General features: G+C 41.3%; 1 protein-coding gene across 7 annotated transcripts in view; it reads right to left on the bottom strand.

Moving 5' to 3' along the window:
- The window catches only part of fryl (furry homolog, like), a 67483-nt gene that overhangs the window by 13186 nt on the left and 40715 nt on the right, over window positions 1-13582 (bottom strand). For 4 of the 7 annotated variants that reach the window (XM_079574841.1, XM_079574836.1, XM_079574838.1 and 1 more), the window contains 8 exons: window positions 12515-12783; window positions 12300-12440; window positions 9134-9334; window positions 8830-8991; window positions 7624-7698; window positions 7312-7488; window positions 5298-5510; window positions 2917-3111 (listed from right to left, as the gene is read on the bottom strand). In XM_079574841.1, coding sequence (XP_079430967.1) covers window positions 2917-3111; window positions 5298-5510; window positions 7312-7488; window positions 7624-7698; window positions 8830-8991; window positions 9134-9334; window positions 12300-12440; window positions 12515-12783 — 1433 coding nt within the window. Of the gene's footprint in view, window positions 1-2916; window positions 3112-5297; window positions 5511-7311; window positions 7489-7587; window positions 7699-8829; window positions 8992-9133; window positions 9335-12299; window positions 12441-12514; window positions 12784-13582 lie in introns of all 7 variants that reach the window. The other 3 variants (XM_079574835.1, XM_079574839.1, XM_079574837.1) reach the window with 2 other exon arrangements.

The raw sequence follows: 13582 nt of genomic DNA on the forward strand, positions 1-13582 counted from the left end.
GCCGATGTCCTTCAGATGCTCTTGAGACCGACGCAATGCACTGACTTCCTAGAAAGTTGCATATGTGTTTGGAGAGTTGCCATGTTTGGGAATGAAGAGAAACCACTAAAAACATCGAGGCTGCATATCATAACAAAGTGAAGTTTCGAGTGGACAAATCATGCATAATTGTGGCTTGTAAACACGATTCTAGACGCCTCAGCAATGACGTTTATGTCTTGAAATAAAATTCTGTGGAAGGAGAAATGATCATCCACGGCTATGTTGGTTTGTGTTTCAAAGTCTGCGCCCTCCGCTGGCAGCAGGGGGAATCAAACTTACTAAATCTAGTACACACGACTCCCTTTTTGCCTAATGGCATGCCAATTAATAAATGATAAACACATTTTGAGCGCAGGAGGGCTCTGTTGATGTTTTATGGCCTTTAAAGAGGGGGTATTATGCTTTTTTCAATCACATAGCACCAGTCTATATCACACTACAATGATGACGAAACCTTCTGTTGGTCTGTAAATGCAGTAAATTAGAATAACTGCCTTGTATAAAATGTCTCTCTCAAAATGGCTGTAGTGAATGTCTTGAAATAGGCCTCTGTCTCTTTAAGAACCTCTGACCCTTTCCGACACGCCCCCTCCACACGCTGTCTGTGGCATCAGTGGGGAGGGGGTTCTGCTGAGGAGCAGTGGTTGGTTACTCGGCTGGTGACGAAAGCTCGGAGGCGTCTCCAGGAGGTGGGGGCGTTCCTAGGAGGACTCAGGCAAACCTATCCCTAAAATGGCCGCCATCAGAGTTTTTGCAGATTACTCAAAAATACGTGAATGTGCCAAGGCAACACTTCGGGCATGTTTTTAATGAGGGAATGACATAAGAACATGATGTAAAGCTTGAAAAAGTCTATTTTGCATAATACCCCCCCCTTTAAAAATGCGGAGGACGCTTCAAAAAATGTATCTATGACTCGAATCCAGAAAATACAGATTAGGGCGCTTCAGCAGTAGAAGAAGACATGACCAAAGTAAACAGGATTATGATGAACTCTGTGAATGAAGTGAAATACAATTCCAGGAACAGCAAAGTCAAAAAAGTTAATTCTGCCTTATATGTCTGATCTACTTGCACTTTTAGATTTATGTTTGCTTGGATTAAGATTTTAATTCATTTTAATAGTTCGACTAAAATTATGCAACAAGCTTTTACTATTCCTTAGTTTTTTTTTATATGTCTGTATCTATCAAATGTTAATGCTTCTGAACTTCTGAAATTTTTATTTGAAAATAATAGCTAATTTAAGCTAATGACGATTGCAATGCTTGATAGAAATATGGTAATTAGATGTTTATTCTCAAATGTCCAGCCTTAGTGTATAAGAGCCAAATATAATTTTGCCAAAACCAGTCCAATTACCTGGATTACCTTCATTTTATTTTAAACAAAATAAAGAATGAGCCCCTCCCAACGGGCTCATGAACCTAATCGTTTAATGCACTTTACAGCAGAGGGAGATCATCTACAAAATCAGCTGTTAGGGCAGCTGGGTGCAGGTTTGTTGATGGGGAGCTACTGCCCTCTTCAACTGGCCCGCTCTACACCCGGCTTTTTAATGCACCACTCGATGTAGGGGTTACATCATACACTGTAAATAATAAAATATATATAAATAATAATAATACAATAAAAATGCACATAGATTAAAATTGTGTTGAGCCTGGTAATGACAACTGGAGCAACAAGAACACGGACTATAACACGTGTATTAATGTGCCCTTATGTCATGAAAACAAGTGAGTATGGGTGATATTTGGCATTGGAAACTGAAAGAAATATATGAATGGTCGTTTAGTTACTTGCTTTGTAGCGATCTTGCAGGAAACAAGACCGTTCTTGTAATAGTGTTTGGTTCTGTTATTATGTGAATAGTTCAAACAGTGGTTGTGAGTTTGGTTTGCGTCAAAAAGCTGTTCTGAAAGGAAACTAGTTCTTCATTTTTTTTTTGCTATTGTTCCTTGTTGTTGTTTTGTTTACACTGATTATACTATGAGAAATGAAAAGTTTTATCATTTTGAGTTGGGGGTAGGCGCTCATAAGCTTTTGCTTCAGCCTACTCCTTTTGAGCAAACTGTATGCTCAAATAAAAAAAATAAAAAAATAAAAAAAGGCATTGCATCGGTTTCTCTTAATAAAATTAAATAAAAACAAGCTTTGATAAATACGCAACAGCATTATTCAACATGACGTTTTGCATACAAGTTTCATATTTTGTACCCCTATGACTTATTACAAAGACATTCCCCAAACTAGAGATGTGAATAAGGACATACATATTGTTAGTAATAAGCAATAAACATCAGTAGCAGTGGATAGCAAGCTGGTCATCAATGTGTGTTAATACAGAGGCAGATTAAGTGGGTGGGTGTCATTAGCTGGAGCACCAGTGGTTTTCTATTGACTGCAGTATGGACACAGTGTAGTGAATACTCACACAGGCTGGAGCTGAAGAGAGGGACAGAGGAGATGCTGTCCTTTAGGTTTAATGGAGGGTTTAGTGCCAATTGCCGTTATTGGAGGTTAGCAGTGACAGCTGACCTGAGGTGAGTTTTGTTTCAAGCTCCCACAATCACATGAGAAAGCCCCAACTGCATCAACTATAGATACGTAAAAGACGCAGAGAAGCCAAAGCGAAGCAAGCATTGGCAGAAACAGACCACGGAAAAAAAGGCATTTAATCTGAGCCCAAAAGTGAAGCTATGTAAAAGAGTCAGCGCCTAAAACCACATCCCAAACTTCATCCCACTATCTGCAAGTGTCTAGGCAAGCAGCAGCACCACACCATAAGCACACAGAGACGAACACAGAGGAAAGACAGAGCTAGAAAGCACCCGAACACCAGAGTTTATTGTTGCTCCCCATCGATCGCACCTCAGGCAGCTGGCTGCTGGTGCTGTCTGAGTGGGCCCTCTCCAACATGGGGCTGTCCAGTGGAGGGAGGGGGGGTAAGGAGGAGGGCAGGACAGTAGGCTCCTCCGTCAGGGCGCTGCTGGACGACTCCTGGGACTGCTGCAGAGAGTCCACGTGGTTCGAGGCCGTGTCGTCTGTGGCGGAGTCGCTGTTGAGCTGCAGGATCAAGAACAACTGGTCAGCTTCAGGTGGAGGACAGATGTTTATCTACAGTAAATACATATTATATATTTATACAGCATTATGTACATGGCATCAACATCCACAAGCTAATCTAGCACAATCAAGCACTGTGGAGGATTTAAACAGGTCATACATTTACATCTCATATTTACTGGTTCCATTCCTGGCCCTCACTCCAATGTGAAGCATAAATATATTTAGTCAATTCTGTTTTTCCTGTATAACTTTTTGGGTAACACTTTATTGTACAATACCATGATACATTGTACTTAACTGTATTTAGTAGAATGTAATGTGCTCTGTAACAATGTGTAATAACTTGTACCTATGGGTTAGATACACAATGGAATAACGTGTATTGTAAATGTATTTGTACTTTGTAGGTACATAATGTAATAGGACACGAGACCCTTAGGGCCAGGGCTTAAGATTAGGTTAAGTCTTATTACATTATGTACCTACAAACTACAAATATATATTATTTCATTGTGTATCTAACCCATAGGTACAAGTTATTGCAGATTGTTACAGAGCTCATTACATTGTACTAAATTTAGTTAGGTATAATGTATCAAGTGTAGTGTAAAATAAAGTGTTACTGTTTTTTGTTTAGTATCCTGGCATTTATAGAAGGGCTCAACAATAAATGTAATTAAGTTGATTAACGGTGAAGAATTATTAAATTGTAAAATCGAAGACACAGACTTCATGACTTCCCTGTCAAAGATTGTTTCAAACTGTTTGCTAAATGAATCAGCCTGTGATCGACGGTAGTAAAATGTAGTGAGCTTCATTTGTTTGGAAGACAGATGGACACCACTTTTAATTTCATACCTCACTGAAAACAAAATCGTAAAAGTGTGTAAAAAAATAAATGAGTAATAAAAATGACGCTATATTTTAACTAATTGATACTCTATATGAACTTATGAATCTTTGTATCTGGAATAATATGTGTTGAATTTAGACCAAAGAATTTCCTAATTTGAAGACATCAAATTGCATCAAAACAAACTGGGTTTAGTGTTCAGTCATGTGGTTAATGCATGTCCATTTGTTAGTAGTTTTGTCAGATACAGAACATGAACATATTGAAACTTCATCTGCAGAGTATTTTAGGCCAAGTAGTGATAAATACTTCTATCAAAAGTCATGCCAAACTGAAAAAGTATCGATGTTTTTCACACAGGTTATTATTGCAGTAAACTCTTGAAACATGCCACAGTGTAACTTTGTGTTAAAGCTAAAATACAAGACAAACATTGGAGGCAAAGTGTCTACGGCTAAAAGCAAATACTCATCATTCTCTCACCGTGCACTACCAAGAACAAGAAGAGCAGAGAAGGGACAAAGAAAAAAAGCCCCTCATTATTCTAAGGCAAAGCATGAAAACTTTGAAAAGCTTTAGCAAAACAAGCCAAGAGGGTTAGAAACAAGCAGCAAAACACCAGGGTGAGTTAAAACTACTACTTCTACTTATATTATAGGGTTTGTGTAATCAAGAGAAGATTTAAAATATATGTTTATATATAAGAATCGATTTGCACTTTACTGAGCAGCACAGTAATAACATTGTAATGCACTGAAACTATAGGGATATTGAGGATAATGGATTTAGTAGCACAGTTCCCCTTTTATTACCAAAAAAAATATATTAACCAAGCTTCCTGATAACGTGCAACCAATTCCTTCTTCTATTTTTGTATTACAAATAGACAGTAATGATTGGTTGGTTGTCAGAAGATGGCTTCACTTGGGAAGGCTTCCAACTGACTTCACTTATAAAACGAATGACGCTTTGACCAAGCTTGGATTAGTCAAAAGATGAAGTGTCATTGAGGGCATATTTGGGATAGAACGGCAACAGGGAAAGTGAGGCACTTAAGGCTGGACTATTACAATACTTACCAATTGGACACAAAATAAAAAAAACTACAGAAAAGGGGGGCATAGGATTTCATTAGCGAGCGCAGATATGGTGCTCTTAAGGCAAAAAGCTTGGGCAGAGAATTTGAACTACCACCAGCGCAGAAGCAAGCGCCCAGCCGTGTGCGCAGTGGCAGCAGGACCAGCGCAGCGCGTTCACACACACTCGCACCATGCCAGCGCACTGTGAGGGGAGCATGGTGAGCTGTGGTGGGTTTCCTGTTCACACTTACACGACGAGAGCGGTTGAGAATCTGCCTAGCGCTCAGTACCTCCTCCTCTGATGACTCGTCGGTGTCTTCGTGGTTGGTGAGGTTCAGGCTGGGCGTGCTGCCCGAGTACTGGCACTCCTGCAGGGACGGAGTGTCCCCGTCCCCGTCTCCTTTGTCCATGCTCTCCAAGGAGCGCCGCCGCACGCCCCAGTTGAAGTTGTCCATGCTTTCGCCCTGTGGAGAAAATGAGGTCAAAAGTTAACAGTAGGCATAAGAGAGACTTTTATAAACAAAGCACAAGACTAAAGTGCTTATGACAGGGGTCTGTGTTTTTCTTATTTGTACTTTAGTTTGATGGAATAATGCCTGTGTAGGTCTTAATCAGAGTTTTAAACAAGTGAACTGGCAATTTATAAATAAAATTCACACCAAAATGTAGAAAAAATGACGTACAGGAAAGCTGGTACGGACACTGTGCGATTTTGGCACAAAATTCAAAATAGTCGTGCAATCTTTGAGCCTCTCTCTCTGTCGTGCAGTGTACAGGGGGCTATGAGCCGCGATTAGCTGCTCACGAGGAACGTCCGACTGAAAATTGCACGGGCGCAAGGTTCTGGCGCTGTGGGAGCACGACTGAAGCCGACTGAAGCAGCACAAACACGGGGAAATACAGCTGAAGGCGCCAAGAGGAGGGAGATACAGAGCGGACAGAGCGCAGAGAGGTGTGCGAGGGCCAAAGACGCTGATAATGTCCTCCTGAACATATTACTGCAGACACGGAAGTCTGCAAAAGTTTAGTGGCTATCGGCTAACTTAAAGGCACTAGAAGGAGTTTAAAAATTTTAAAATTATGTATTTTCCTCCCCCTCCATGTTCCAGCCATGTCCTAATGTGTAAAATGAGCCCAGATCTATTCACCACTCAAAAAGTTGTTACTTCGGGTCCAAATATAGAAGGTGCAGTTACACATATGACCTGAGGTGGTAGTAGCGAGTATAAAATGGCCAACTTGCATCTAGCCCCTTAAAGCTAGGCTGCTCATCATGCAGGATTCAGACGCAGTGTGAGTGTTTGATTAATTTAGCTTTTTCAAAATCATGGCTCAAATCGCACAGTGTCTGCCCAGCTTAAGTGACATGAAGAGAGAGAATCCCAGACTGTCTCAATGCCCAGTGGTACAGTATGGTTGCATGGCGACAGTTATGGAAATTCTACCTTTGTGTTTCCTATCGGTTTATCAAGTCCAATAAGGAAGTGAATGGAAAAAGTAGATCAAAATGTAACAAATAATAACTTATGGCCACGTTCAAAAGATTTAGATAGCGTAACCCGTCATGAGCCCTTTAATATAACTTAGCAGTTCTCAAACTCTCTCAAAGTATTTAAATTTGAAATGTAAATAACCATTTATCGTTATTACTAGATGTTGCCAGCACAAGTGAAGCAGTAATTGAGGTATTGAGCACAAATCCTTTATCCAGCTCGTGAGCACATCTGGCTAGACTTCTCCCTACCAATCATGCAGGCTTGTACTCACATCATCCACTAATCAAAACATGAAATTAAGAATAGATTAAACCTTCAGTAAAACTTAATAGGTTTACAGTTAATCTGCTGCAGAAATATTGTCTTAAGTTTGAGAACCACTGCATCATGTCAACAATATAAAATCAAAATGGACCATAAAGGGGTGACTTTGACCACGACACGTCTAAATGACAAAATCTACGACTGAAACATTCACAAAAAACAAGCATTCACGATTTTAAAAGTGCAAGATTCATCCCAAAGTAATGTCAAAGGAACATCTAACAAATGCTCTCTGCACCACAGCCTTACCTGCAACTCCTTGTGGCAAGAGGAGACAGAGAATACAAATGTTATTGCACTACAGACAGACATTATTAATAACTTTTCAACAGTTGGGATCGGGACGCTTGGAGGACAGAGACATAATTGATAGTAATGCGAGACAAGTGCAAGTCGTGACTGAATCAAATAAACACAAAGTGGGCATTTTCATCAGCGCGCTCACCTCGGCATCCTCCAGCTCCACGTCCAGGAAGTCAAAGTCCTTGAAGACGCCGAACTGTTGCTCGCTTCCCGTGTCTTCTCCCTGAGGTTCCTCCTCGCGCACCGCCTCCTCCACGGTCGGGATGAGGCTGGTCTGTTGGTCCCCGGTGTCGAGATCCTCGTTGGACGAAAACACCACCTGCGATCAAGGCGCTCGGCGTTAGTGACCAGAAAGTACAAGCAAAGGAGCAAATGATGGCAATGATGAGGCACAAACGACAGTGTGATTTGGAGAGACCTGTTCAGAGGCTTTAGAGTAGGAGAGGAGTCTTACGGATGGGTTTTTCGCAACACCCGATTCAGGACCACACAGGGACAAGACGTTCATGAGCTTCTCTCTCGTTCGTCTCTGCAACAAAACAACACAGAACAGGTTAATACGTGCATTTAAAAGGTTGAGATACAACTCATGCGTTGCATTGGGCCAGAAAGGCCAGATTCAAATCCCAAACCCAAACGTTTCCCAGATCAGAGCTGAAACGATGCTGGTGATGCCAATTATTAGATTTGTTAAAATACCTCAACTGTTCCTAAACCAGCCTCCTAAACCCTGCCTTAACCAAGCACAGTTCGACTTCACCTAAATCTAAAAGCTTCTCAATAAAAAAAGCATCAAAGTAGGGACAAAAGTGACATGTAAATGATGAAAGTGCACCTGAAAAGCATCAGAAGAGCAACAAAAAAGTGTTCAAAAAGCAACAAAATAGTGATGATAAAGCAACAAAAAAAGCAACAAAACAGGCAACAAAAAAGTGATGGAAAAGTGATCAATATGCAACCAAACAGATGACAAAAAAACAACAAACATGACGCAAAAAAGCATCACAAATACAACGAAAGAGTGACAAAGCTTTTAGATTTGGGTAGAATTGAACTGGCGAAATTTTGCTTGGTTAAGGTGGTTAAGAGGTTAATTTGGTTTAATCTACTCAAGTGTTATGTTTACATTATTATAGCTATTATTATCATTATTATTATTAATTGGATGTATAGAAGTAGAACAGTCTATTTTGCTGGTAGACGACACACTGATCAATCATTCAACACCGTTCCTTTCTTGGACCAACTTTGATACTGACCCTGCAGACTGAAATATCCCGCATTCGCAATTTTACAGATGAAATAACCTACAGCATAACTATATTTTAGTCTTTCCACCTGTGACTGGTTACAAGTAACGCTGTGAGACAGAATTTCAGGGCGTTCTCACACAGGCTCTAGTTAGGGCGACCTAAAGGGACTTTCAGCCCGAGAGCGGCACTTTTGGTGTCAACGTGAATCCAACCGCAGCACTTCACGACGGTCTAAACGGCCGCTCCGACTGCAGGTGGTCTCGGAGCGGTGCATCTCGCTCTCGGGTATGCTGTGCCTGAACTAACATTGGAGTAAACGCAGTTGGAACTACGGCGGTCTCGGGGCAACCTACAAGCGCTCCGACGTGTGTGAAAACGGCCTCAGACTGATATTTCCGAGCAGGTACCTGAGAGAGTTGAGGCCTCTTCCAGCTGACCGGCACCAGCCCGTTGGAGTTGGAGCCAGAGGAGGTGGACGAGGTGCTCCTGGTCACTGCGATCACCTGAGGCTTCCCGTTACGGCCCGCTGCTGTGCGCTGGTCCCCGTACTTATGCCCTATGATTGGAGTCTATCGGGACAAGACAGGGTTTACCACATTATAGGGTCTATTCATACTTTTTCCTTTGTTAATATGTAGGAGTTCAATGCCGGAGATGCACAAGTTATTGTTTTTTACGTGCTGTAAATAGAGCTGTGAATCAGAAAGTCACCTCTGAGATATCAAAGTGGAAGTCCAGAGTTTTCCCCGGCAGCTCCTTTGAAGAGTTGTTGAAGATGCGAGTGAAAGCTATCTCGGGGGAGCCGCATGATTCGGTGCTGTAGGAGCGCTGCACGTCGTCGGGGACAACGAGGCTGGCCGAGCGGGACACCACCAGTTTCAGGATGTTCTGGGCCTCTTTCCAGTGAGGGCTCTGCGAGAACACACATCACAGCACTGCAATCAACGGTGCCAGAATCCCACATTAAAAAAGACTCATTTCAGCCCTACTTTCTGAGTTTGCAAAACGACCTGCACTCATCCACTGCTGATGAAGAGAAAAGTGTAGAAGCGGCCACCTATTAGCAATTAGCACTTACTATTTGGCATGGACCTGTTATGGATGCAATTTGAGTGCTAAAATTACCAAAAAACGTCCAGTGAAACAGACTTTTCTTGCATCTTGATCTTGGTATTATTTATGTTCTCGAGCCTCAGTACAATAAGATATTTTTCTTCTTTGGGATATATTTTTAACTTAATGCTCTTTAAAGCAGGATTAAGTATCTCATACCCCTAGAGGCCATAAGCGCCACTGCAGGTGTCGTAGCATGTTGCAATTTTTTACTTATTAATTGTCCGTGAGAGTAAATACTACGCTGACAGAAAAAACAAAGGGAGAGATGGACGTTGAGCATCCAATTACACAATGGAGATATTTTTTTTCACACAAACTTGGCTGTAAACACTGTTTAAGTGTACTTATGTACTAAGTAACTTGTTTACCTTAATAAATCCTTTCCGTTGTCCCTCACGGGGGTTATACAAGTGTTAATGGGATGATTGGGGGGGTCTTTCATCACCCCCTGGTGTCTCTGGTCAGAAAACCACATTTTGCAACTTCGCCTGCACCGGGTCGGAGGCCCCAATACACACTAATGGAATCAGAAGAAGCTAACGGGCAAAGCTAACTGTGGGCTAACGCCACTTAAACAGTATTTACAGCCAAGTTTGTGTGAAAAAAAATATCTCCATTGTGTAATTGGATGCACAATATCCCTCTCTCCCTTTGTTTTTTCTGTCAGCGTAATATTTACTCTCACGGACAATTAATATGTAACATGCTACGACACCTGCAGTGGCGCTTATGCCTCTAGGGGTGTGAGATACTTAATCCTGCTTTAAAGAGCATTAAGTTAAAAATAAAGGGATTAAATGGACTAGATGGAATTCAAAAATGTAAAACATGTATTTTCCACCCCCTACATGCTCCAGCAATGTCTTAATGCAGAGGGGGCCAAATGTGGCCTTCAGACCAATTTTTGGTGGCCCTCAAGCTGCTTGTTTGGGGGCGACGTTGGCGCAGAGAGTAGGGCGGGTCGCCTTGTGATCGGAGGACTGGTGGTTCGAATCCCGCAGATGCACACTGTCTGGGTTCACTGGTGTATGAATGAGAGAGTGAATGGGTGACTGGTTCCTTGCCTAGCCTTCAGCACCAAAAAGGTTGGCGACCCCTGTTTTAGACCCTTGTTATGGAGACTGACTGAATATGCAGGATTTCTTAAAGGAATAGGCCACCGTTTTTACATACTAAGATATGTTCTTAGCTCACTTTAGTCGAGTTAATATATCCCCGTCTGGTCTTTGTCCGTGCGCTCTGCCAGGCAAACGGAGCACATACGCAGCCTCTCCCACATGTCACATAGCTCCGAAAAAGCTCACAATAGAAGCTACCAAGCTCTTCCACGTGTTCCCTATTTAAATAAAGTTACGTGAAGTGTTTTCATGCGAAGTATATTTATACAGAAATGTAGCATGTCGATTTTATAAGCAAATAAAGAGGGGGACTATATTGTGAGGCGTAATGATACGAGGAGCAAAACGTCCGCGCAGTAACTCCTAAAGGTTATTGACGGAAGTGAGCGGGGGAAGTCTTTAGGAGTTACTGCGCGGACGTTTTGCTCCTCGTATCATTACGCCTCACAATATAGTCCCCCTTTTTATTTGCTTATAAAATCGACACGTTACATTTCTGTGTAAATATACTTCGCATGAAAACACTTCACGTAACTTTATTTAAATAGGGAACACGTGGAAGAGCTTGGTAGCTTCTATCGTGAGCTTTTTCGGAGCTATGTGACATGTGGGAGAGGCTGCGTATGTGCTCCGTTTGCCTGGCAGAGCGCACGGACAAAGACCAGACGGGGATATATTAACTCGACTAAAGTGAGCTAAGAACATATCTTAGTATGTAAAAACGGTGGCCTATTCCTTTAAACATGTTTTCGGGGGAACAACATCATAACGTTATTAAAAGCCAGAACAAGTTCCTTTCGAGGAATACAGGTGCTTAAAAATGTTATTCACAATTATTTTATTCACAAGGCAAAACTAATTTAAAGGCATAGGCGCGTATAGGAAGTCATGATAACCAGGAAACCTTTGGAGCGACAGACAAATAAGAGTCAACTGCAGATCAGGGCGCACGCTGCTGCACAAACACAAAGCCGCGGTGGTAGAGCATCGGCCCGGGGCGCTACAGTATAAGAGCTGTCAGATGGCGCTGGGAGCGAGAGCCGTGTAATGCAGCAGGTCAGGGGTAAAAGGCGCTTATAAAGACATGTGCATCCATCAAAAGGCCCTCGACAATAGACTCGGAAAAGAGAAGTTGGGCTTTCATGTCGTCATCTCCTACGGCAACAGGGAAAATGCACGTGGAGGAAGGGAATGACTCGAACACTGAGGTCGGCAGAATGATTGGGATCAAAATGGCAGTATGGATGGTCACAATTAGCAAACTGAATTAAGTACTCTGCAAACAACTAAATATCCCGTCTCCAAGCAGTCTTGGTTCTATGTAGAAATCCTGTCAACCTGTAGTTTAGTCCTCTATAAACATATATTAATTTTCTATAACAGTTATAGAGTTATTTCTCAAATGTTAATGCCAATGGACATGCTAAAATATGAACTGTGAACTGATTTTAGTGAAAAACAAAATAAAAATCTAATCCTGACCCTGCAAATTTTATAGAATTTTCACAAATCAAACACAAGTCATTTTCCTTTTCTTATCAATACACAGAGAAGTTTATTTATTCATATCCTTCTCACTAACTAATATCGTAAGTCAGAGTAAGACGACATAAAGACTGTATGTAAGGTTCCTGCCCTCTTACCTGAACATATTTGCCTATGATCTTCATGATTTCCAGGTTGAACTGTTTGACAGGAGCCGCTGACAGCTCGATGTAACTCAGCAGGCTGTAGATGATCTGCAACAAGGACTGTTGCATGCTGGGAAGGCCCTTCTCAAGCAACTGTAATGAAACCAAACACATATTCTAGTCTTTTACCTCTATTTCGTCTTTATCTCCTTTCTGCATGCACTTACCTCGGCCAAGTAAGTAACAAGGTTCAAAGTGATGTCGGCAAAGGCCATGTGGAGGTAGCGGCAGACCACGTTGATCCAGTTGGTGCAGTCTCTGGAGTAGTTCTGCTTCCTGTACAGCGTCATCATGTGCGCCAGGTTGGCCAGTGCATCGGACTTCTCGTCTGTGCAGACCTTGGCTATTTTATCAGCCGTCTCCTTGCAAAACGGAGTGGGGCTGTCAAAGTGCAGAATGAGGTGTGGTAGGAGGCACAAAATATTCAAAGGGAAACCTGAAAAGCAAAAAAGCTCAGGTGAATCAATATTCTGAAGAAGTTTTTTCCAGGCAAGTTTAGTTCAGATCGTGAATCCATATGTTGATAAGGTGATATTTTATGAGGGACCACAACAACAGCAAACAAATGAGTGTGAAACCTAAATGTCCCAAAATGAACCCCTCAACCCCCCACCAGTTTTATCAAAATCTAAAAGTTTCTTGACTGGAGCTTACAGCCAGCGCCACGCCTCATTTGAAAGCTAAGGCCTACAAAACTCATCTAAGCTTCTTCATTGTTTGTGTTATGTTTGTCGTTTTGTTGCGTTTTTTTAATCACGTTTTCGTTGCTTTTTTTTGTCATGTTTTTAATAGTTTTTTCTAATTTTTTGTCATGTTTTTGATGCATTTTTTCTCATGTTTTTAATGCATTTTTTGTGATGTTTTTAATTCTTTTTTGTCACGTTTTTAATTCTTCTTTGTCATGTTTTTAATTCTTTATTGTTATGTTTTTTGTCAAGTTTTTAATCCTTTTTTGTAATTCTTAAATTATTTTTGTTTAAATGTTTTTAATGATTTCTTTGTCACGTTTCCTTTGCTTTTTTGTTGATTTTTTTGTCAAAATTTCTTTGCTTTTTGTTACACTTTTGCAACCATTATAATCACATTTTCATTCTTTGTAACGTTTTGGCCACATTTTGTTGTTTTTGTGTAGCTGTCACCAAAACATGTCAAATAAAGCAACAAAAACATGATAAAAACACAACCACAGAGAACGAAAACGTGTCAATCATAACAAGGATGAAGCTTAGAGTTTT

Source organism: Gobius niger, assembly GCF_951799975.1.
Source record: "Gobius niger genome assembly, chromosome: 17".
NCBI lineage: Eukaryota > Metazoa > Chordata > Actinopteri > Gobiiformes > Gobiidae > Gobius > Gobius niger.